Here is a 26,746-nt window from a genome sequence, read left to right as displayed (position 1 = left end):
AAGTTTTATGTTTCTGGCATTCCTTTTCATTTTACTGACTAATTCAAGTAGCTTATTGCTTAATTATTTTCTTCCTTAGTGAAAAGAACAGCTTTGTTGACTTTTTCTGCAGTTGTTTCTTTGTTTTTGGAGTTCTTTATGTAACCTTGTGATTTTGATGATACTATGTCTGACTCAGACACAGTATCTGAGAACTATAAGGACATTTTATCATCTTGTGATTAAATCACTTGAGAAATAGATCTAGAGTTTTAAAAATTTCTTTTTTTAAAAATATTTTTTTAAAATTGTGTTTCAGTTTTTTTAGGTCATACATGTACATTCATTTTTTACATAATCTCCATATGTCTTTCTTTGGATGCAGATAGTGTTTTCCATCCAAACTTTATTAGGATTGCTTTGGATCACTGAATTGCTGAGAAGAACCAAGTCTATCATAATTTATCATTAATCCCATCGAACAGAATTTTAGTCTTTTCATATAAGTTTTTCATCTCCCCCCAAATTGTGTGTATGTGAAGACTTAAAACTCTTTAAAAGTTCACTACTTTCTGCTTATATACTTAGCATATGATTTTATATGGACAGATTACTCATTCATTGTTATTGTTTTTACTATAGCAGTTTTAAGAACTTTTGGTAAGGGGCTATGACTGTGCATGCATTCATTTCTAGGTCTTTTCAGTTTTAGGGTGGAGAAGAGATGAAAGTTTCGTGGCATCAAGGAGATTGACCTTGTGTTAGAATTCTTAAAGGTGCTAAATGGAATTGAGGAGGCAATGGTTAAATCTAGTTTAGCATTGATCCTACAACAAATAATGTTTCCTAGTGATATAATGATTGATGTATACTCAGTATGGAACATATAAGGAGGAGCTGCCAAGGCCAGAAAGGAAAGCGCACTAGAAGCTCTCTGAGGCTGAGACAGATTCATTCCATCTTCCACCTTTGTTATGGCTGGAGACTGAAGCAGAAACCTTTGAAGTCTGGAGAAGACAGGCCTCTCAGAACCAAAGAGAGAGATGGGCCTCCAGAAAAACTAGCTGAGCCCCAAGTGAAGGAGACAAGACTTTGAAGGAGACAATAAGGATTTGGACCTTATTCCCTGGCTGCACTTATGGTGGTTACTGGCTGCACCAAGAAACCTGCTCCCAGAGAACATTATATTTTAGAGAAGAATATTACAATCTTGGAAGGGTACAAACTGAGAAATCACATATTTAATGTTTTGGTAGTGGGGAAATGGATTGTCTCTTCTATCTTAATAGATGAGAACATCAGGCTGGAATTGTGTTTTTGACCAGTGATGCAAAATACTTATGCATTTTTGAAAAGAGATACTAATATTATTTTCTGGGTAGCATTCTTCATTCCCATAAGATCTTGTTCAGTCCTTTCATTTTACAGTAGAGTAAGTGGAAACCTAAAGAAACTAAAGCAACCTGCCCAAAGTAGAAAAAATATATCTTGTAAATAAAAAGCTATAATAATAATAATAAAAAACCGAACCACCAACAATAAGTAAAAAAAGAAAGGGTCATTATTTTGTTCCATTATAATTTAGCACAATTAATAATTAGTTTGTGTAACTGGAATTAATAATACTTTTATGCAGTTCAATACCATTATAAGTTTTTTCTTTTCATTTTGTTAATTTTCCAGTATTAATAATTGATATTGTTCATAATTTCCTCATTACAATTTTCTCTCATTCCTGAATCTCAAAACTCATCCTCTTGGGTGAGATGTTTCCTTCATTCTGTTTCATCCATCTAATAGTCCTTATCATACTGCTCCCTATTCTTTGGTGCTTGGAATTTTAGGAAGCAGAAACAATTGACTATCAGAATATTGATTACTTCTCTAGTCAGAATAGCTATTGTGGGCAGTCAATATGTTCTAACAAAAAAGAAAAAAAAATGAGTTTAATAAAACTAAACAACTCATCAACTAAGTGACATTTTGTTATGTAGTAATTCTATGCCCACAGTTCCCTCTTCTTTTAATGAAGGGAGGGAGATACATTTTCTCTTTTGTCACATAGTATTTTTGTTGTTGTTGAGGCAATTGAGATTGAGTGACTTGTCCAGGGTCACACAGCTAGGAAGCGTTAAGTGTCTTAGGCTAGATTTGAACTCAGGTCCTCCTGACTTAAGGGCTGGTGCTCTATTTACTGTGGCATCTGGCTGCCCCAAACATAGTGCAATCTGTGGTGAACTGGTGAACTGATTCTTCAGGGTCAAACTTGGTCTTTATATTTCCACAATTTTCAGTTTTGTGTTTTCTATTTAACATCATTGTAGCCATTGTGTGGAGTTTTGATTCGGGTTTTTTTTTTCTATTCTGTATAAGTTCAGTTATATTTTATACTTATTTGAATTCTTCATTAATTCTCAGTAATTTCAAAATTATCTTTGATTTCATTCTCTGGTCTTTTTTTTAATCTATCCAGTCATTTTAAACCTTCTCTTAACTGGGCATTTTCACTGGCTGTCCACTATGCTTGAAATTCTTTCCCTCTTCATCTCCATCTCTTGACTTTCTCCAAATGAATTTTAAAAAGCATTAATTATTATTTATTATGTACAAAACATTGTTTTGAGTGCTGGGGACATAGAAAAGACAGTAATTTTTCTCAAGAAGCTTGCATTCCAATAGAGTAGACAGTATATTTGGAAAATATGTAAAGTCCCATGATCTTTTGGGGTTGGTGGCAAAGTCGATTTTAAGGCCTTTTCTTTAATATCATTTTCATTGATAAAGACATCAATTTCTGATGTCAAACCCTTTGACAGTGCCAACAACTTTTTTTTCCCCTGGGTCTTCTTCATTAGATGCCATGTAGCACCTTTAGGAGCATTTCTCAGACTGCATCTCCACATGCATTCTTTCCAGAATTCTTTTTCCAGAAAGCATTGGCTGGAAGCATTCATGTTTCCATGACCTTTGGGCAAAGGGTCTTGGGCTGTGTCTACTTATGGTGTGAAAGGAGATGGTGATCAAGATGGTAGTGGTAGTTTGATTTGCGTGGCAATCCTATCTTAAAGATTTAAGGACTGTTGTAACTAATCTGATTTGACAGCTAAAATCCCATCTTCTACAAGAAGCCTTTTCTGATCTCCTCTTAATGTTAATGCCCATCCTTCAATTGTTTATTTCCAGTTTATCAAGCATATATCCTATTTGTATGTAGTTTTTATGTTGCTTTATTAGTCTGTGAGCTCTTTGAGAGCAGAGACTGTCCTTTGCTTTTCTTTGTATCTGTAGTCTATATCCCATGCTGGAACATAGTAGGTGCTTAATAAATGCTTATTTGGGTGAGAAGTGATGAGAATCTTAATGAGGAATGGTGACTGAATATTGAGAAAGGGATGTCTCTGAGATATGTTGTAGAGGCAGAAATGACTGGTTTTGACTACTGATTGAATATTTGAATGAGAGTGAAAAGTTGAAAGTAATACTAAGTTTATGAAAACTTAATGAATTAGAAATATAATGGTTCCTTGACAGTAATAGGAAAGTTTGGAAGAGGGATGGTTCTGGGGAGTTTTGGAGAGAGATATGGTAAGTTTGAGATGCTCTTAAAATGCCTAACAGGTAATTTTGTTTCATGGAACTAGCTTTTAAGTCAGGGAATAAGGCTAGAGATCTATATCTGGAAATTATCTGTTTAGAAAAATAATGACAAATGAAAGGAAACTTATTTTTAATTGTTAAAATGGTAATGTACCTAGATGAGGATTTTATATGATAATAGATTTAGTCATATGTTTTGATAGCCATTATTTTAAAAAATATTTTCCTGGGTTATATCCTTTTTAGAAAGAAGGCAAATAAGTTTTTATTAAATACCTACTATGTGCCAGGCACTGTGCTAAGCACTTTGTAAATATCTCATTTAATTTTAACAATAACTCTGAAGTAGGTGGTATTATTATCTCCCAACTGAGGCAGGCAAAGATTAAGTGCCTTATTCAGGATCATTCAGCTGGTAAGTGTTTGAGGCTGGATTTGAACTCAGGTTTTTCTGAATCCAGGCCCAGTGCTTTGTCCATTGTGCCACCTAGTTACCTAAGTGAAACATAGGAATTTCTTATACAGACCCCACCTAATTATAATACTCCTTTGGCATGAAGATATATGTTATTACTTTGTTGAACTTTATGTTAAAGCTTTTATAATTTGCTTTGATCTCTGTTGTTAACTTCTTGGTAACATACTTTTTTTTTTTAATTTCCTTAAGAACGGTATCATTTGTCCTATAAAATTGTGCGGACAGATAGTCGTCTGGTACGTAGCATTCTGACAGCGCATGGATTTCATGAAGTAAGTGCCTTAGTGATGTAATTTTTGTTATCTCTGATGTCCCATTTATAAGGCTGAAATTTTAGCCAACTTTTCCTTTTAACAGAGCCACATCTGAAAAGCAAATGAACCCATTACCTTATGATAGTGTTGTCATCTCTTCTTGTACATGGAGAATGTACAAGGAAGTATTCTGTCTTTTTCTCTTGAAGATGGTACTTGGATTTTCTTGGTCTTTTTTAGAGGCTGATTTTTCTCATAAAGGACAGGCAATTATTTGGGAGTGATTTTATGACTCTAATTTTTGTACTCTCAGCTTAACCTGGAGTCTGAAATGGACATTTCAATGGAGGTCTTGACCTTGACTGATAATAGTGTATATTGTAAGTTTATTTGCTTCTGAAGAATTCTGGGTCTGATAATGATTTATACCCAAGAGCTGATGATTATAGGAACATGACATTCATTATTCTAAAAAGATGGTAACTATCTCTTTTAGAGAAAGAATAAGAGACTAATATCTTTATGATTTGTTATATGAGAACCAATTTATTTCTACCTTTTTCATTTTTGTGATTTGTTGATTTCTTCTTACCTGAGCCCTTTCCCTGATAATTATTTCCTATGATACTTCTGTCTGTTCTGTATGACTAGTTTCCCACCTTGTCTGAGACTAGCAGGACTGTCATTCCAGGCAGCATTGATTTTTGATCTTTCTGGATGCCTGACAGGGATTGTTTTTTCTATACCAGTTAGCTATTGTTCTCCCAAGAAGTAGGCCAGGTTTTGTTCTTATCTTTTTTTTTTTTTTTTTTATATGTCTCTTAGGTTCATCCAAGCAGCACTGACTATAACCTCATGTGGACAGGATCCCATCTAAAGCCCTTCTTACTTCGTACCCTCTCTGAAATGCAAAAGGTCAATCACTTTCCCAGGTAATACTAGGATACTCACTTTTAGCACCATTTAAAATGACCTGTTTTTAGTCACTGGGAGAAATAAAGAAAAAAGTTTTTCTTTAAAAAATCATTCTTGATATAGGGCACTTAGGAAAAAATGTGTATCTCTACATTATATGCTACATATATGCATATATGTGTGTGTACAAGTCCACACATGTATATTTTTATGATTTAGTGAGTTCAGAAAAGTTTTCTGTTTCTTTCATTCATTTAGTAGCTTAAGGCTTTGTGTCTTTAGTAAAAATGTTTTGAGAAAAGAACATTACTAAGTACACAGCTGTGATCAATTATTTTTTACCTTAGCATGAATGAGTTTCTGATCCTATTCTGAGTGTGGCTTTTGATAAGGAGGATGATAGAGAGAAATCTGTATAAATGAGGTATTTGAGTGGTGCTCTCTATAATGTTAGTAAGAGAGAAAAGGGGCTGTAGAGCAGCCAAGTTAGGCATGTCAGAGGTGATTGGCTAAGACTAACCATGGCCATGTTCTATACATATTAAATACTGTGTTAACTTTGGTAAATACTACTTTATTTAGGCTTATAATTTTCAAAAGTTAGGTTCTGATTTTTAAAAATCTTCAGTGATTTTCATTTCATTTTGTCAGAGTAATTTATTAAATTTCTCATAGGGTACTTGTAGCACTTCTCTTCACATACCTTAGAGCAGTGGTTCTCAAACCTTTGTTCTCAGTATCTTCATGTTGTTAAAAAAAAACTTATCGAGGATCTATTCAAAGAGTTTTTGTTCACGTGGGTTGTATTTATAGCTATTTACTATATTAGAAATAAAAAATAATTTTGAATTTGTAGACTCTCTGAAAGGGTTTCAGAGACTCCAACAATTCTTTGGACTACACTTTGAGGACCACTGCCTTAGAGCTTCTCTATGATAGAACTCATGGTAGCCTAGTTTGGATATAGAATGGGTTCATTTTGATTGGTACAGAATGTAAGTTGCTTATGATATCTTGTTGGGCTTGGGCTCATTCAGTTTTATAGTTGGTATTCTTGATTTTCTACACACACCCTACCCCCGACATGTTTGTTATGACATCCTAGTTAAAAAATTTATACAGATCCTTGCTGTCAGGTTTAGTCTTGCATGCATGTAAGTCTTGCTACAGAGGAAGCTGAGGTTAGTGGAGTGCTTGAGATCAGCCTGCACTGGGAATAAAGCCAATCAGGAGTCTTTCCAGCTTAAGTCAGTTCACCCTCGCTTAGGCAATATTGTAGCTCCTCTACTCGTAAGGATTCGACACCTATGGCATCAAGCTGCCTAAGCAAGAGTGAACTGGCTCAAGTTGGAAAAAAAAGAAGATCAGAGCTTCTATATTAATGAGTAATAGGATTAGGCATAGGAGTGGCTACTGAACTTCTAGCCTGGGCAAAATAGAGAGAACTAGTTTTTAAAAAATCATTACTATAATTTTTTAGAGGTATATCATAATTTATCTTTTCCCTTTATGAAAACAATGTTCTCTGTTTTGAAAGAAAATGTTATATGTTAACATGAAATGGCAAGAACATTTAGGTGGAGATATCCAAGAAATGCCCTGAAAAGTGAGATACTGGTACTTATATGAGAGATCAGAATCAATAAATAAGATAATTATTATAAAGTACTTGCACAGGGCTTGGCACATGGGAAGCTCTATTTTAATGTTAGCTGTAATTATTAATGCTGTCTTTACAACAGTGATAATTGAAAACATAACTAGATAAATGAGAGAATATGTAGAAAGAAAGATGTGAAGATCATAAAGGGGTTTTTTGCAGCTTAGGAAAGAAGACAGTAGATTGAGGGGATAATAAGGTTACAGGAATAAAAGGGAGAAGAACTGAGCATGTTTATAGGAAGAAGGAAGATCTAGAAAGATTGAAGATGAATAATAATTAGATTTTCATGGGTAAATATACCCAGCTAGTAAATATACAAAGCAGGATTTGAACTCCAATCTTTCTGACTCAGTCTAACATTTTGAAATAATAATTGAAGGAACAGAGAACAAAGGAAACAAAGATACTCAATGGAATGGCTTAATTTGATGGCAAATTGATTCTGCCATACCCTAAGGTGGGCTAGAAGTAGAGAATTGGTAGTGATAGCAAGAATTTTTGAGATAAGAAAGAAAATAGTTGAGGGAGCTCATGTTGGTTTATCTAGATCTTTTTAATAATTAGAAGCAGAATTCTCTGCTGAATAGTAGTAAGAAAAGGGGAGGGATTGGTAGTTTGAAGAAGGGAGAAAAAGTTTGGGATTAGTTATCCTCAGTGTGGTAAGAAATTTAAGAGATGAATGTAATTAATATGGTAGCATTGGGGGACCAATTGAGATTAGAAAACAAATTTGAATCTAATTAACTTGCTCCAAAAGTAGTTGGGAGTAGGAACAGAAAAAAGTAATTTATGAGCATTACTTGAGGTGGGATAGGGAGAGGAACAACAGAAGGACAAGGTAAACAGGGATGCAGGAGTGGAATAGAGAGTAGTGTTAAAATTATCATTTTGGTGAAGACTTTGAGGATAGAGGGAAATGACAGTAGAATAGGGTTGATATACTTGGAGAAGAGAGAGGGAATTTAAAGACTTAATGTCACACTAAGGCTGAAGATCAAGTTAATAGGATGAGGAAAAGTGACCAGTTAGAAGATTATTGTCATAGAGGGGAATTTAAGACCTTAGGGAATGGAACTGAGTCAGATTTGATGGTGAGTTCTAAAATGGGATTACTGCAATGTGTATGCTCAGTAGAATAGGTGAAGACAAAGGTCATTGAACCTGAAGAAAATAAGGAGCTATGAGACCATTGGTTCAGAAGAGCTGTTCACATGAATGTTAGGGCCAAGGCTGATAGGCAAGGAGAGTGGGGAGTTAAGTCCAGATCTTTGAGGAAGCTAGAAGAGTTTCCTGAAGTTTAGTTACATGTTAGCAGCAAGAGCCAAGAGAGAGTGGTATAATTGGACAATTTAAATTCTACAGGAGAAGTTGTTGAATAAATTCATTTCAGTTTGATAATTGTTTATAAACTATCTACCATGTGTGGGACCAGAAGCAGTTTGGCATTTGATGGTTAGAAAGCCAGCCTTGGAATCAGGAAGACTTAAGTTTTAAGTTCCCTTTTTGATACATAGTGGATTTTAGACTCTAGGAAAATCACATAATTTCTCAGTGTCCCAGACAGCTGATACTGAGCTGTGTTGGTAGAGGGAATTTCTTCACTGTAGTTTTCTGCTCTGATGAAATCACAAGTTTAGTTCTCCCCCATGTATTGCCTTCCCATCAAAGGAAAAAAAAAGTGGTCAAGACCTTATGCTAAGTGTTGGAGATACAAAGACAAATAGGAAATCTGCTCCTGCTTTTAGGAAGTTTCTATTTTACTTGGAGGCACAGCATGTATGCAGATAAATAAATATGCTGTAAATTAAAGGTAGCAGAACCAAGCATAAGTGGCATAATATAAAGAATTCTACATTTGAAGTCAGAATTTGGTTCACATCTAGTTTCTGCTACTTAATAATCATATGTCCTTGGGCAACATACCTAACTTTACATAGCCTTACTTTCTTATCTTTAGAATAAAGAGGTTAGACTAAGTGATCTACATAGTTCTTTCCTGCTCTAAATGCTATGATCCCAATTGGTGGTGGTGGTAAGATGCCAAATCCAAGGCCTGGTGTTGTGAATTAGGAGACATGAGAGAAGGATTGGCCAGCATTGGGCAGTTGCGAGGGTTGTAGTATCTCTAGGAAGAAAGATGAATTTTGGTTAATGTGCGGTAAAAAAGAATATATGTGAGTAAGAGATCAAGGGTGAAGTAGTATTTATTCATCATAACAAAGGGATTCTGAGGGATGCTAGATAGTGGAAAAATAGGGGCCAGGAAGGGTGAGGGCCCAACTCTTTTGGGAGGTAGGTTTATGGAAAAGAATGCTGGGAAGGAATTTTGGCTAGGACATTAATTATGCATAATAGGGATTAGGAAAATAGGAACTTAGAAGAAAATTGGAGGTGCAAGCTAGTTTTAGTAGAATTAGTTAATGGAAAAATTTGTAGAACTAATTAGTCTAAAGGTTCCTATGAAAATGTTGGCATGATAGTATTTCTTTAGATACCAAATGAATTTATCTTAGCTTCATTACTTGTGCAAAGCAAGTAGGTTCCCTCCCATAAGGAAGTGGTGCAGGGTTGGTAAGGATCCTTAAAAAACTGTAGGGAATCAGTATTACTATGCATCTGAGCTCATATTCCCATCATACCTAAAATCTACTGTCTATTTTTGTTAGCCCTTCAGAGTATGAGTATATTACCAAGTCTCTAAAATAGAACTGATTGAGAAAGAAAAAAAAATTTTGTATGATTTTAGGTCTTATGAACTAACCCGGAAGGACCGACTGTACAAAAACATTATTCGAATGCAGCATACACATGGATTCAAGGCATTCCACATCCTCCCTCAGACCTTCCTCCTGCCAGCTGAGTATGCAGAATTCTGTAGTAAGTGATTGAGAGTGTTGTGGTCCCCAGCTATTATACTTGGGCCAAACTCACCCCAGTGATTATCCTAGGTCTACAAGAAAAAGAAAAAAATTCAAATAATTGTAGTTCCCAGGCAGAGAAATTGTGAGATACACATTTAAAACTTAACTTTATTTGCATTTTGTACTATGATTGTTTGCTTTGTATGTGTGTGAACATACTTTTCAGGTGTCACATCCATGCATTCCTGTGTTTTGTTTGATTGTCTGCAGTGTCCATGTAAGGACATTCTATTTCATTTGCCTAAGAGCTACATACATATGAGCTTAATATTGTATGTCACTTGTTCTCTTTACCATGTGGGTTACCTTTTCATGTCCTTCATTTATGTCTTTTGGTGTCTAACTACCATCCATGTCTTTTATTGGTCTTTTTCTTTTGTGTATGTGCCTTTCTGTCATCTGTACTTGTGTAAACATAAGGTGACTGTGTCATATGTGATCTGGTTATTTGTGTTCCATTTGTAGAGATGATTTTAAGGCTAGGGAAGCTTCTGGTTTCCCATTCCTTCCATGTTAGTTTAGTGTACAATCTTAGACCTTAAGATTTAAAATTTTTTTCTTTCTTTTTTTTTATGAACTTAATCATCAGGAAAACACTAGCATCCTAATATAAAAACCAAAAAAAGATGATTGTATATGAAATTATGTTACATATAGTTTATTTTTAAATATGTATTAACTTTGACATCATAATAGACCTTGCAAAATTCTGCCCAGTCTAAGGCATGCCATTAGAACTTCTCACATATATTCCAGTAAATGAATATCTAGGAAATTAAATTAATAGAACTAATAGGCATAGCTTCCTAGAGTTGGTTTTGCTGTGAACATTTGAAAGTACTTTTTAGAACTAAGGGGAAAAAAAGTTCAAATACTGTATTTTATAGCACTTAGCAAAGTACCTTTGCATAAGATGGACACTCAACATTTATTAAATGAATGAGAAATTCTTCTAATACATAAGTTCTTAACCTATTTTGAACCCCTTTGGCAGTAGGGTGAAGACTAAGAATACCTTATTAGAATAAGGTTTTTAAATGGATGAGATAAAACATGTAGAATTATAAAGGAAGCATTGTACTGAAATGGTTATCTGATTATTTAAAAAATCACAATCCGTAGGTTAAGAATCCCTGTAGATCACCATAGATTTTACTGACAGAATTTTGATCTCTAGAAGGTTAGGTTTTAGAGAGTTTCCATTTACAGAGAATAATTCAATTCCATAAGTATTTGTTATATAGTATGATCAAGTTGGGCATCTGGTTATTTTATAATGGTAATGTTAAAATTTGTTATAAGTTTAGGTACTTATATCTCCTCGTACAGGTCTCTGCTTTATTCCTTATAATGGCTTGTTGGACGAACCATTAGACTTTTCACTTAATGGCTAAAAATATTTCACCAGCCTTGGCCGTGGCTAACAAACAACCATTATTCCACCAGCAATAGCAATATATATAATAGTGTCATACTTAGATCCAGGTCTCTACACCCTTGGTCCAGGGAACAATTATTTTATCAGGAATGTAAAAACCAGTGTTAAAAATAGCCCCTAATGTCAACCCCTCTGAAATAATTTCTACACATTTTATATCTTTGATGTTTTTTAAAAACTATAAGCAAGTCATTTATAGTGGAACTTCTTAGACTTTTTCATTTCATGGCATATTTAAATATTGCTAAAACTTGCTTTAACATATCAAGGGAGAAGGGAAGGGAAAGTGGGAAATGAAATTGAATAGTGGAAGTGCTCTGAAATCTCCAATAACTCCAAATAATGAAAATTGGCATATTGTTCTCTTTGCAGAAAAATCTAGAAGTGTAAACCTTTGAAAAGGATGTTGAACTCTGATAATGAGGGTAGGAGAGATAAGAGCTAGAATGGCTTCTGGTTAAGGGAATAAGGGCAAAGGAAAGAGCTCATATTGCCATGGCCAAAGGTAGATTTCTTAGCAGGGTCAGGACTGAAGATGGAATGAAGCTGGAGTTATTTTGGGCAGAGGAGAAAAAGGAGAAAATTTGAAGGTCATAGGCAGGCCATCTCTAACTATACATTAAAGGAGAAGAGTTGAAACTTGAACTGCATGGAATGTTCATTGTGACATATTGATGTGCCAGGCACTTAATAATTGGTAACTGTATGATTGATATTGATATAGTGATAAAGAGACATTAACTGCTCAAATTTATTCAGCAACTTTGTCTTTTTGTTGGAATCTTCACAGGATGTTTACATTGCCTTAGGATTAGTGGTCCTGAAGTATATGATTTACTTCTGTGGTTATTTATATATAGATGAATGCTATGCAACATTGTAAATTGGTTCTGTGAAAATCTCATGTTAGGTGAAACAACATTACAAAGGACAGTTATTTCTTTAGGTACAGTGCTCTAAATGGGATGGCAAACAGACGGAAGGGAAGTTTATATTGGGAATTCAGATCCTTGTTTGGAATTACCTTATGATTTGAGTCTTGAGCAATTGGCTAATAATTATTTTATGTTGGGAGTTTTGTTGTAACACATTTATAATATTTTTATGGCAAAGTTATGTAGGAATATGACAGTATTCCTTCTTAATTTTTCCATTTATTTGAAGAAAATCAAGAAAAATATATTCCTCACCTAATTTCATATTACTCTTTTTTTTTCTTGTTTTGAAATGATGGCCATTGCTGCTTTTAGCTTTTTTTTCTTTCTGCTTAGTAGAAGGGTCAAACAAAGGTTTAAATTAAAAGAGCAGCTTTATAATACTCTTGGCTGTAGTAGTGGGTTAGGGAGGCTCCTCATCTGTTCCTGTCCCTTAGTTTTCATCTCTTTTTATGGAATGGAATAAAAAAGCATTTATTAAGTACTTACTATATGTCATGAACTGAGCTAAGCATTGAAGATTCAAACAGAAAATTGGGATAATCTCTGATTCAAGAATCTTACATTGTAATTGGGTGAGACTACATATAATGGAGGGTTCAGTTTCATGATAAGTGAAAAGATCAAATGTTATTTAAGTTCTTCCAGAAAAGTAGTAGATAGATGACAAGTTAACTGGGGCCTTAGGTAACAATGTCAGAACAGATGGACTGGTGGGAAGTGGGCAATGGGGGAAATAGGAATGTATTAGGAGGGAGGATATTTAATAACTCCTTGTGACTTCTGGTGCTACTAGCCCATCCCTGGGCTGTTAATAAGCTGGAGCAAGGAAGGTGAAAGTTTTCCATTCCTTCCCGGGTTGCCAGTAGTATTTTAATCCTGTTTATTGATCCCCTTTTGTTTGTCTCCTCTGGATTTAGCCATAGATCCCCACTCCACAAAGCTCCCTCACCCAATGATAAACCACCTGGCATACCATCTGGGATCTCAGATGCTCCCCTGAAGACACAGGGCAGACTTTTAAGCTTTCATAGATATTCAGCTAGACTGTGAATCAACATATTATTATAGACTTATCTTCTAGTGAATTATCAAGTACCTTTCTCCCCCATTCGTTCACCCCATTCACACCAAACACATTCAAGAACTAGTACTAAGTACAACTACGGTATGCAAAGTGACTGAGGGTACTTGTGAAGGGGAAAATCCAGATTACTTACAAAGCTACACCTTTTCCCCATTTTATTTTTTTTCCTCCCATTTTCCTAAAGCTTATTTTAGTTCATAAAAACAGGTTACTTGTAGAATTTTTTCATGTTATTCATGACCTAAATTTTGATGAACTTTCCCCATTTCTTAACCCAGAACTAGTTATTTTTCTTTAATAGAATAAGAATCTGGGATTGATGAGAACTAATGAGGATGGTGGCAGATTAAGATGTAGCTGTTTGCATAATTCTTTTATTTTAGAATGAAAGTATCAGGTGTATGCAAGTAAAATAAATTGTTTTTAAGTTTGAAAAACAGTCTCTTAGCTACTGATCTCCATTTAGAGACTTGAGAAATGTCCTTTAAACCTGGCAACCTTTGCTAAACATTCACAAACCTATAAACTTATGGTCTATCTTTTCCGCTTGTAATGTTTTGAACAGATTCCTATTCAAAGGACCGGGGACCTTGGATAGTAAAACCTGTGGCCTCTTCCAGGGGACGTGGTGTCTACTTGATAAACAGTGTAAGTGGAAAGCAGAGAGCAAATCTCTTTTCTTGCTTGAGGTCTTCATCTTGAGTTTCTGTCTTAGGGAAGAATATGTTTACTTTTCAGTAGAAGCGTTATTTCTGAGATCAGCATTGTATAGTATATATGGGAGGAAGAGGGTTTTACCACCACTTAACTTATTGCCAAAGTTATCTACCCCCATTTCAGCAGGTGCTGCGAAGCTAAAAGTCTGCTTATTCAGTTTATGGGGTACTCTCATGTCAAGGACTAGGAGGTCTGCTATCTATCTTATTTTGGCATATCTATATAGTAAAACTTCAGCAACAATTGCCATTCAATAGCATATATTTAATTCCATTAAGTACAAAGTCCTAGATGTTTACCCTCAAGGTTATCATGGAGATAGCCATATTTTAAAATATGGCAATTTGGTTTTCTTTTGTTTCTATAAAAGACTGAAATCTCTGTTCTTTGCAAAATTTTCTGTTCATATTTCTGGGTTGTGCTCTGAAATTCATTTTTTGTATGTATGTAGAATATGTACGTAATAGTTGCAAAATACTTTGTAAAGCTTTAAGGACCATATAAACCCTAGCTACTATCATCATCATCATCATCATCATCATCCTTATTATTTATTTGGAAGCCTAGTAGCCATTGATCTTGCATATTGGAAAAAGTTCTAAATTCAAGTTGATCTCAAAAATTGAATGCAAAATAAGATGTCCCATAATTGTTCTTGCCCAGGGGATATTACTATGATTCTATTATAATAATTGTACAGAACTAAGGGCAAAGATGTTTTCCTTGAGCAGCCTTTTAAATCTAGGTTTTTATATATTTCATAAGCCCAAACTCATATGCCCTGTATCTCCTTTTTTCTCCTCTTTGATTTGGTGTAAAAATTCTCTCTTTGAGAATTTCTGGATAGATGCCAATGGATAGTGTTGTTTGCATCTCTTAGAAGACATTAATTTGAATTTAGGTCTAAGATGCCAGATTAAATTGCTTTTGAAAGTCAAGTATGATAAAAATTTGCTCCTCATTTTGTTTGGAGTCAAAAAGTGTAGGAACTATTCCCAATTCATCTAGGACGTTTTTATTGTCACAAATTCTTTGCCATAGTGAATTACTTTTAAATCATCCTAATAAAGCATAGAAAAATAAAACTTTCTTTGGTTGATATAAGATGTATAATGTATACTCCTCACCCCCATCTTTGTTTCTCTCTTCTCTGCTCCCCTTCTTTCTTCATCTGTCCTTTTTGTCTATTTTCTTCTCTTGTTCCTTCTCTGAATTTCCCCTCAAAAAGCCATCTTATAAAGAGTGCTATATTTTCTGGGAATATGAGAGACAAAATATTTAAGCGCTTCCTTTTCCCTGACTTTTCTCCCTCCTTGTTTCAAAGACCCCCTACAAAATGTTTGGTAAGAACATTTATTTCTTTTTCTTCCCCCAAAGTTTTGTAATGATTCTTATTCTTTTAGAATTTGTTGTAAGTGCTAGGCAAAAGCCTGAAAAAATGCCAACAGACAGAGTATAAAAATGTTCCTATCCCATCAAAATTCTGAAATTTTATTGCCATTTTTACATGTTACACAGATGCTTAAACCTTTTAATTAATTTTGTTTTTTTCCACCTATAGGCAAAATTTCTAATTTTCTGTTCTTTTCTTTACCTGGATTCTTTCCTATGGAACATGTGACCTATTACCCAGTTGCATGAAGTAATTCTTTCCAATGTTGCTGCCTGGCTTCCTCTTAGATTTGAAGGAAGAGAGAGGGAAAGGAGAGTTAAAGCCTGGCTGGAGAGATTGTAAAAATTGTAAGGAAGAGTTCATTGTAAGAAAAATATGTGAGAAAGTTATGGCAGAAAGTTGTGGGCAGGGGGATAAATGAAACATCTTGTTCTGCTATTCCATTGAAACAAGACCCTAGGTTAAAAATAGAAAAACATGCTGTTTTATAGAATATTATAGAAAACCCCAAATCCATTTTTGATTAAACAGATATTCATTAATGGAAAAAAAAAAAAACAACTATTAGCTTTAGCTCCTTTAGAAAATATAACTAACTATCACAGTTGTTTATATCTCTATTTTTATATTAGGGAAAATAAAATATTTTTAGATTCATAATGAATGTGAAAGTAAAATTTACCTATCCATGTTTTATGAGTGAGGTAATACAACATTAATATTTCCCCCAAAATTTTAAAGAGTTAGAAAACCATTAAGTTCTGCTGCCATCCATGTACCATATTATTTGTAAATATAATTATATACAGCTTTCTTGTTTGATTTTGTTTATATATTTCCCTATATTTTTTTTTATCTTTTTCCTCTATATTTTTTCTATCTTCCCTTCAGTGCTTTCTGAGAAAAGAGATTGTCTTTTCAAATTTTATCTATCACCATATATAACCTATGCTAAGCTCATTTTAATGAGCTTAATGAGCTTAAAAAGCTAAGATTTTAATCATCCTAAAATCAGATAAGAAGCTGTGAAAAAAGTATTGAGGTCACCATCAACAATATTATTTACCCATCTGTGCTTGATGGTTTTTGTTTTCTAGGAGTTTTGCAATATTATTATTAATATAAACAGAAAGAAAAGATAGATATATACATATGCACATATAAATATACTTACACAACTGTATTTACTGTTATAAAAAAGCCTAAATAAAATTAATATTATTTATGTTATATGCACATAATGGAATAAATGTATGTTTAAGTCAAGGGAAAGTCTTGGGAATTGAATTTTTCTTGGAATAAGGACTTGAATAAATATAATCCTTTGTAGTAAAGACATTTGGGTGATTATATTTCTGTTGTATTATTTCTTTCTTTCAATATTTCTAGCAAGAGAGAAAAAATTAAAGTTTGGAACACATATTACTTTACTTTAGTATATTACTTTGTAGTAGGAATTAATGAATTCAGTCAATGAGGGAATCTGACTTGTGAGAATCTGATTAAGAAAATCTAAAGGGAATCAGAGACTAATTATTGGTCATTCATAGATGGTGGTGTGAATGAATGCTGGTCCCAGAGTCCCAATGAGATCATAGAGTAGTAGAAAAGATGTGTGGAGGGAGTTTCATATTACTTAGTACTCTATGAATGTAAATAGGAACTAAGAAAAAAATTCCAAATCCCTTTGGTGAATAAACTCATAAGATACAAATAAGAGACTTATTAATCTGAACTATCAATATATCTTATTATGGGTCACAAAATTACTTTTATTTTTTAAACTGTGAGAATGAATTTCAAAGTCTAATTTTATGGGTTAACAAGAAACCAGAAAATTTTTGTTAAATACACTTTGTTATATTTGCTACTTCATTCATATAGATACCACCTCTTTCATGACCCGCATCTTTTATCCCTTCCTATAAATCTTGCTTGAGAGTCCACCTATTGTACTGGAAAGCTTTTCTCTTTATTTCTAAACATTGAATGTATAGCAATGGAACATGCAGGTGTTCCATAGATTATAACTTAACTCTTGAATAACCGATTACTTTTTAAAATTTCTACTTATACACTTGGTTATATAGAGACCATCCACTTTTTCTGGTATATAATTATACGTTGTTATTATATTGCAGTTAGTTGGTCTCAACTTTAATTCTTCTGCAAATATTTTCTCATGACTCAGACTCATATATCAACTCTAGAAAAATATCTTTTAAAAATATTTGTTGTCATCTTCTGTTTTTGTATCATCTTCATTTTTCAAGAGAGCTTGTCATCTTTTTTAATGTAGCATAAAAAAAAAAGAGAGAGAAAAAGAAGCAGTTCAGCAAAATGAGCTGACATGTCAACTAAGTCTAGCAATTCAGCAAAGTGAGCTAACATTTTCAATGAAGTATAATGATATATGCAATTCTTAAATCCTCCAAATCTGTAAAAAAAAGGGAGGGAGGTGGAATCTTTTTGTTTTTTCTTCATACCAAGTTTGGTGATTATAATTATATCACATGGTTTAGTTTTTCATTGTTGTTCTTTCCATCTATATTTAATATATTGTTTATCTGGCACTTTGCATCAAGTTATTTAAGTCTTCCTTTATTCTCTATATCACACACACAAAAAAACCCCAATCTTTTTTTTAAAGAAGCAACAATAGCCTTCTTTAATGAAAGGCAGCCAAATTTCCATTTTTTTGACCTAAATTGTTTACCTTTATTTTGCAGAACTCCTTATTAGATCTTATTTTTAAAATTTTGTTTTTCTTTAATATAGACCTTATTAATCTTATATTAAATCTTATATTAAAGTCTCAATGAATAATTTATGGATCTTCAATTTTTCTGCCAAATTGGATTTTTTACTCTTGACAGATTTTTAGGTGAGGAAATTGAGTCGAGTAAGAAAGTTTATTCAAAGACAGCATGATAGTCACACTCTAAATCAACTTTTTATACTTTTGTGGGCAGCTTTATTGTTGTAGTTCAAATTGAGGAAAGAGACTTCTTCAGTCTTCTAACAGGTAGAGAATTTTGTATCCTCATCTTTTGATGCCAACTTGTAGCTATGATAGTTACTCTTCTGCTTTGTCTTTGTCCTTAGTGCCATTTTGATTATTGGGTTGTCTTGTTTGTTTTTTTTTTTTTCTTGATATTTAAATCTAGAGCTATTTGAAATGATGATATAATTTTAGAAATTATCAAATTAGACTGCTTTTTAAATTAGCCAAAAATGAATTCATTACATTCAAGTTTGCTTATAATATATTATTTTTCCAGTAGTTACTGGCATATGTGTCATATATATTGAAAAAATTCAATCCTCCTATTGGTCAATAGCATGCTTAAAGTCGGACATGGTTCATAGTGGCTTACACAATGTTCTCTATTTAATATATCTCTAATAAACATTTATTGAATTGAATTCATTTGAATTGAATTCAGAGTTCCCTCGTTGTTCTTAAAATTACTACTCTCTCCCTTTCTTCCTCTCTCTTCCCCTCCCTCTCTCTTTCTCTTTTTTCTCACCTTCCTCTCTCCCTCCATCCTTCCCTCCTTCCGTTTTCCTTCCTTCTTCTCTTACGTATATTTATGTAAATATATAGACATACAGATAATTATATAAACAGGTAGATAAAGCGTCTATTAAACACTTACTATGAACTAGACAGAGAAGCTAAGTAGTATAGTGGATAGGGTACCAAACCTGGAGTCAGAGACCTGGAGATGGGAATTCAAATCTAACCTCACTTATTAGCTGTGTAATCCTGGGCAAGTCACTTAACCTGTTTACCTCAGTTTCCTCGTCTATTAAATGAGCTGGAAAAGGAAATGGCAAACCATTCCAGTATTTTTGCCAAGAAAACCCCAAATGGAATTATAAAGAGTCATACAAGGTTAAAATGAACAACTTGAGTCAGTTACTGTGCTAAGCACTAGGAATACTGATAAAAGCAAGATTGTCCCTGCCCTCAAGGAGCTTACTTTCTGATAGGGGGAAGACACAAAGGGATTCTGAAAAGTGTTGGGGAAGGGATATTTATTCATTGGCATGGTGAGGAGATGGCCAAGAAGGAGTAGGGAGACCTGGCCCCCTGGTGAGATAAGGCAAAAATCTCACCTACCAGACCTGAGGAATTTAGCAGATTTTAGAGATTTTTTTCTCTCTACTTTCCTTTCTTGATCCTATATAAACATTTTTTTCCATTCATCTATTTCCAAATGGCACAGTTCCTTTCTGCTTCTCATCATGTTAATTTCTTGGAAACTGGAAGAGGTTGGATGTGGAGAGAGTACTAGGCTGACTGTCAAGAAGGCCCAAGTTTAATTCATCACACTACTTGTGTGATCCCAAGCAAGTTACTCTGTCTGCCTGTTTCCTCAACTGTTAAAAGGGAATAATAATGACACTTTTCAGGGTTGTTATGAGGATCAAATGAGATAGTAATTGTGAAGAGTTTACCATAGTGCCTGGCACATAGTAGGCGCTTAATAAATTCTTGTTCCTTTTCCTTTTCCCCATCGTCCCTAGCCCCTCTCTCCAATCTTCTCTTATGCTTTGCTTAGTGAATAGGGAGCTTTAATGCACTATATATGAAAATTAACTTATTTGTCATCTCACCACCAACTGACTTCCTAGATCAGTCACTTAAATTGTGTTTCATCCTTTCCATCTGTTTACAATTATATTATCCCTTTTTCTTTGATTTTGTGGCCATAACCTTGGTAGAATCCTCATCTCTTTCCATCTTCTGCTTCAGTTGACTCATACCTGGATTGCCTATGTTAGTTCCTATATACATAATTGCTGGAAAAATCTGCCTCAGACAGTATTTTCATCATCATCATTGTCATAAGTTTTAATTATGTAGTTCTTTAAAGGCTGCAAATTGGTTTACATGCAGAATCTTATTTCAACCTCACAGCAGCTCTGTGACATAGATGCTCTTATACTCTGCATATGTGTACTTGACAGAAGCAAGAACTAACGTATAGGGAAAATAAGTTGACTTGCTTGGGTCATGGAGTTCATAAATTCAATGGTGGGATTTGAACTTTGGCCTTTCTAACTTTGGGTACTGTATGCTCTATTCAGTAAGCTACCTTGTTTTTCCACAGAGTTCATTGCTCTGGAACCTACATTGGCTTGCTCCTACCCATCCTTTAAAAATTTTTTTGGACTAATGAGACAAATCATCATCCCATATAGGTCAATAACTTTGCAACTTTTTGTTTTAGAGAGTTTCCTATAATAGTCACAGATTAAGTTACTTGAGGGGTGGAAACAGTGTATATTAGAGTTTTTTCTACTATGTTCTCTACTTTACTTGGTAACCTCATAAGCTCGCATAAATTAAATTATTATCTCTGTGCTGCTAATTCTCATATCTACCTATCCTGTTCTTGTTCTGGAACTATTTTGAGTGTTATAAGTAGTCAGCCAATAAACATTAATCATTTATATATACACTAGTCACTGTGCTGATCAACAGTTTCATATCTCCAATTGCCTTTCACATTTCTCAGACTGGATGTCAAGCAAACATTTAAAAATCAGTATATCTAAAACTTAATTCTTTGTTTTTCCCTTTCTCCAAACTTCCCTTTTGCTGTCGGGGGCACCACCATCTTCTCAGGCTCACAACTTGGGTATCATCCTAGACTTCTTACTATCTCTCATGTTTCCAACCCAGTCTGTTGCCAAGACCTATCATTTTCACCTTTCCTATAGGCTCCCCTTCTCTCCTCTGACACTGCCACCAATTTGGTGCGCATCCTCAGCTTCTCCTCACCTCACCTGGATTGTTACAATAGCTTCCTAGAGGGTCAGCCTACCTCAGGGTTCTTCCCCCTCCAAATTATTTTCTATTCAAGTCACTAAAGTGATTTCCTTAAAGTGTAAGTCTACCCATAGCACTCCCACTACTAGCAAATTCTGTTGGCTCAAAATCTATTTGGCATTTAAAACTTTTTATAATAGCTCCATCCTACCTTTCCAACCTTCTTTCACTTTACTTCCTGTTGTATACTTTGATCCAGTGACACTGGCCTTGCTATTCTACATCTAAAACTCCTCCCTTCAGGTCCAGATGCTTTCTCTGGGTGAGCCCCTCACCTGGAGTGCTTTCTCCTCATCTCTGCTTCTTGGCTTCCTTGACTTTCTGCTTCTGAAGCACAACCACATTTTCTGTAGAAAGCTTTTCCCAACCTCCCTTAATTCTAGTGCCTTTCCTTTTAAAATTATTTCCTTTTGAGGGCAGCTAGGTGGCGCAGTAGATAAAGCATCAGCCCTGAAGTCAGGAGGAGTTGTTCAGACACTTAACAGTTCCTAGCCATGTGACTCTGGGCAAGTCACTTAACCCCAATTGCTTCAGCAAAAATAAGCAACTAAATAAGTAAATAAATAAATGATTTTCTCTTTGTCCTGTAAATAACTTCCTTTGTATGTTTTCTTTTTCTTTCTTTCTTTCTTTCTTTCTTTCTTTCTTTCTTTCTTTCTTTCTTTCTTTCTTTCTCTTTCTTTCTCTCTTTCTTTCTCTCTTTCTTTCTCTCTCTCTCTCTCTCTCTCTCTCTCTCTCTCTCTCTCTTCCTTCCTTCCTTCCTTCCTTCCTTCCTTCCTTTCTGTCCTTCCTTCCTTCCTTCCTTCTTTCCTTCCTTCCTTTCTTCCTTCCTTCCTTCCTTCCTTCCTTCCTTCCTTCCTTCCTTCCTTCCTTCCTTTCTTTCCTTCCTTCCTTCCTGCCCCCTTTTATATCTCTGGAACTTAGCACAGTATTTGATACTTAGTAGGCCCTTAATCAATAACTATTGACTGACTGAACATGCCTTTCTACCTTTCTTTTAACCACATTATCATATCTAAATTTGCCTTAGTATTCAAATCTCTCAGTCATGTGGGTTTTCCATACTTTGTAAATGTAGATCTCTCATGAATCCTCATCTTGGTCTCTGTGCTAGGCAAACCATCTTGGTCACTGTTTCCTTAAAATAGCTTAATTTTCCCATCTTTTTCGTTTTGAAAGTAGTTTTCTCCCATATTTGATATCCATCTTTTCCTCTTTACCAGGTGCTTTATGTCTTCTTAAGTTTGATTTAGTCCTTTCTTACTCAAAAAACTTTCCCTGATTTATCCCACCTAACTTTGATAATTCTTCCACTTAGTATCTATTCAGGATATTTGGACTCATTTTCTACTCCTGTTTTGTCCTTACAAATGGGTTGCCTTGTATTCTTCTTGCATCATTTCATCTGTGCATTTTAACCCTTTAAATGGATTGCATATTCTTCAAGGATAAGAATTGTGTTTGTCTTTTTTGTTTTGTACTATTCTTTTGTATTCTTCCACAGCACCTACTATATATGCTCAATAGATAGTTCAGCAAAGAAATAATAATATAGTAACACAATCTATGTTGGGTTTTGGCATTTTTTATATTGATGAAATCATAGATCCTTGAAATATTGAAGTAAGTTTATAAAGCTCTTTGCAGAAGGGAGAAGGGAAATGAAATTTATATAGCACCTAATATGTGTGAGTCACTGTGCTAAAAATTATTCTTTATTAATATGGTCTCATTTAATCATACCAACCCTTTGAGATAGGTTGTATCATTATCTTTACCTTACAGTTGAAAAAACTAAAGCAAACAGGAATTAAGTGACTTTCCCATCCAGAATCACACAGCTACTGCATGTTAATGTGTCTGTATTTGAATTGAGATGGTCTTGATTCCAGACCTGGTGCCCTATCCACTACACTATCTTGTTGCTTTTTTTGGGTTATATGATATGAAAACTGTTGAATAAAGTAAATCTGTGTTGTTTTGATTATTATTGGGCAGTGACAGAGTTCATAAAAAAAAGGCATGGGTAGGTTAAAAGAAGACCGGTGCAATATTTAAAAATTTTTAATTGTCTTTCTCAAAAGGTAAGGACCATTGCTTCATAGTATATGTTAGGATGCTTCAGCACTTCTGTCCTTTCGATTCTTTTTCTCTACTCTATAGCCAAACCAGATTTCCCTGGAGGAGAACATCCTGGTCTCTCGTTATATCAACAATCCCCTGCTCATAGATGGTAAGTTGTGATTATATCTTTGTTGTAGTTGTGATTATGTCTTTATTGGGCTAGATATAATTACACTGTTCTTAAGATCAGGTCTTGGTGGTTTGAAAATTCTTAAGGTCTTCTAAAGAAGAAATCCTTATGAAAGTAGTCTTGGATTATACAAAATCTGGTTTATTCACAAGGTATAGGGATGGGAATGGAATATTGCCTTTTTCATATTCTTTGTTTTCATTTAATTTTTTACAGTATGTAATTAAAATTATCTTTCACTGAAAGGTCATTGTTTTTTCTAGATTTCAAATTTGATGTACGTCTCTATGTGCTTGTGACGTCCTATGATCCTCTTGTCATTTATCTCTATGAAGAGGGGTTGGCTAGGTAAGAAATTTCTTCAGTGATTCTTTTAAATTGGTTGGTTAAGGCTATACTGTTCCTTTTTATTATGTTATTTAGCTCATTAACATTGAATGAATTGAAATTGTTTCATATTAAAGAAAGTGGCCTCATTACATTTCATATACATATATACATATATTCAGACACAATTCTTAGCAGTGACCCAGGTTCATTCAGTAGTTTCATATAACTGTAATGAACTATCTAATGAATTAGTAATGAACTAAGGCATTTCATAATTTTTGTTGAATTAAGGCATAGGGTCTAAATAATTTGTTTAGCTACAAACAAGATCCTCATTATTAAATGTGCTAATTAGCATTGTTTTTGGTATTCCTTTCTCTAATCTTGTTCTATTGATCATTCTATTTTTGACCATTACCAGATAATTTTAGTTATTTCTCCTTTATAATATAGTTTGAGATCTGGAAGACTCATTTTTATTTCAGTCCTACTAGTTTTCATCATTTCCCTTGATATGCTAGATATTTTTGTCTTTAAAATATATTTTGTTATTTTTTTTTTATCACATTCTGTAAAGTATTCATTTGGTAATTTGATTGGCATAGCATTAGCACTATAGATTAACTTTGGTAGTGTTATCATTTTTATTGTATTGGCATGGCCCAGTCACGAGTACTGAATGTTCCTTCAGCTATTTAAGTTTTTCTTTATTTCTTTAAGAAGTACTTTTTGATTGAATCTGTCCAAGTCTTTTGTGTGCTTTGGTAGATTAAACCCCAGATATTTTATACATTTTTGTAGTTATTTAGAACAGAGTTTTCCTTTTTATTGCTTCTTGATTCTATTGTTATATAAAAATGCTGTTGATTTTTGAAGATTTATTTCCATAGCCTACAACTTTTGCTCCCATATTTATTGGAAAATGTTCTAGTGAATATTACATGTAATATATGCTTTTGGTTTAAGAGAGATACTTTTTAAGAGACTAAAAAGGGTTCTTCCATACCTATATTTATAGATTTTTTTCCTTTAAGTATAAATGTTATATTTGTCAAAGACTTTTTTTTCTGCATCTATTGAGATAATCATGTGGTTTTACATGTATTTGTTTTTAATATGTTGATAGGTTTCTTAATATTGAACCTTGCATTCCTTTTGTAATACAATCCAGCTTGGTCAAAATGATTTTTAAAATTTTGGATAGTTTGTTTGACAGTATTTTATTTAAAATTTTTGAATTAATATTCATTATCTTGGCCTGTAATTCTCCTTCTGTGTTATCATAGGGAAGGATTCTGGTATGGTACTTTCTTTTGTAGTTTTTGAGAATGTATGTATTATAGGTACTAATTTTTCTTTAAAAAATTGTTCTTTAAATTTTCTTTCAAACAAATGTGAGCCATCTCTTTCTCCCACTTCCTGCATTCCCACCCCTAAATAGGAAGCAAGGCAAAGAAAAAGCCTTGTCAACAGATATGTATAGTGAAACAAAACAAAATTTTTCACTGGCTATGTTTTAAAAAATATATTTTATTCAAAACCCTTATCTCTGTCAGGAGGTAAGCAGCATGTTTCAACATCCGTCTTCAGGAATTCTAGCTGACTGTTACACTGATAAGGGTCCAGCATACTAGTATACCTTCACATAACTTTATTCATTCCCCAATTTATGGGTGCCCTTTTCAGGTTCTTCTTCTTTGCCACTTGGAAAAAGCACAATAAATATTTTTGTATAACCCTAGAATTTGTTTTACTTAGGACTAAATGAATAGCCCTTTCCCTTCTTTTCCTCTTTCCCTTCTATTTCACAGTTGAGTAAAACATATTTCTGAATCGTGTATATGCACATGTATTCTTCCTTCTTTTTATTAGATCAGATGAGATTGAGGTTCTAGTTTCAGCTGCCTCTCCCCCTTATTTGTATAGGTGTCTACTTAGGCAATTGATTATTGAGATAATTTCCCCTAACCTTCCTTTTCCTCCCCCTCTTCTTCCCAGTACACTTCTCTTTCCATTCTTTTCTTCAGATCATCAAGATATAACAGAACCATTCCCAGGCCTTGTCTCATTGGACTCCCTTTATGAACCCTGATGATGATAGGGATCAGAAGGGACACATGTATCAACTCCCCGTATTTAAATGTAAGCAGTTTACCATTGTTTAGTTCTTTATCATTGTTCATTCATATTTACCTTTTCATGTTTCACTTCACTTCTGTTTTTGTTCTTCAAAGTTTCTATACAGTTCTAGTCTTTTTGTCAGCAATGCTTAGAAGTCCTTTATTTGATTAAACACCCATTTCCCTTCCTTCACCCTACTCCCTCAATTTTGCTAGGTAAATTATTGTTGGTTCTAAATCATATATTCTTTGCTTTCTGGATTATAAAATTCGAAGTTTTCTGCTCTTTCATAGTGTAGTGTTGGCTGTTAAAATGTGTGTGATTTTGATTGTAGCTCCTCCCTATTTGAATTCCTTCTTTCTGGCTGGTTGTAGTTTTTTTACTCTGGACCTGGAAGCTCTGCATTTTGACAATGATGTTTCTGGAAATTTTTTCATTTTGGGGTTTCTTCAAGAAGGTGATTGATACATTCTTTAATTTTCCATTTTTGTCCTTTAGTGTTTAAGATATCTGACAGTTTTCTTTTAAGATTTCTTGAAAATTGATGTCTCTGCTCTTTTTCGACTGTTGTTTTGATAGTTTATTGATTCTTAACTTTTTTTGTCCTTGATCAGTTTTCCAAGTGAGTTGCTTTTGCTGTGAGATAACTTATATTTTCCTATTTTTCTGTGGCTTTGTTTTAATATTTCTTTTTGCTTCATGAAATCCTTGACTTCTAGTTGGCTCATTTGAATTTTTCAGGGAGTATGTTGCTTGGGCAAGTTTTGGTATTTGGTGGTGGGTATATCACATTTGGTTGGACAAAGGGTTTACTATGACTTT

At 34.0% G+C, this 26,746-nt stretch overlaps 1 protein-coding gene across 24 annotated transcripts in view; it reads left to right on the top strand.

Moving 5' to 3' along the window:
- TTLL5 (tubulin tyrosine ligase like 5) overlaps positions 1-26,746 on the top strand; it is a 374,113-nt gene that overhangs the window by 18,304 nt on the left and 329,063 nt on the right. For 23 of the 24 annotated variants that reach the window (XR_004231997.1, XR_004231998.1, XM_031952493.1 and 20 more), the window contains exons 4-9: positions 4,244-4,326; positions 5,134-5,240; positions 9,633-9,763; positions 13,833-13,915; positions 23,383-23,452; positions 23,737-23,821. Coding sequence is in view for 22 of the 24 variants with exons in the window: in XM_031952493.1 (XP_031808353.1) it covers positions 4,244-4,326; positions 5,134-5,240; positions 9,633-9,763; positions 13,833-13,915; positions 23,383-23,452; positions 23,737-23,821 (559 nt within the window). In the remaining 2 variants the exon portion in view is untranslated. Of the gene's footprint in view, positions 1-4,243; positions 4,327-5,133; positions 5,241-9,632; positions 9,764-13,832; positions 13,916-23,382; positions 23,453-23,736; positions 23,822-25,858; positions 25,946-26,746 lie in introns of those variants that run through there. The other variant, XM_031952497.1, reaches the window with a different exon arrangement.

The sequence above is a fragment of the Sarcophilus harrisii genome, chromosome 2 (genome assembly GCF_902635505.1).
Source record: "Sarcophilus harrisii chromosome 2, mSarHar1.11, whole genome shotgun sequence".
Classification (NCBI taxonomy): domain Eukaryota; kingdom Metazoa; phylum Chordata; class Mammalia; order Dasyuromorphia; family Dasyuridae; genus Sarcophilus; species Sarcophilus harrisii.
The sequence above is the reverse complement of the archived record's forward strand: the minus strand, read 5'-3'. Positions and strand labels throughout refer to the sequence as shown.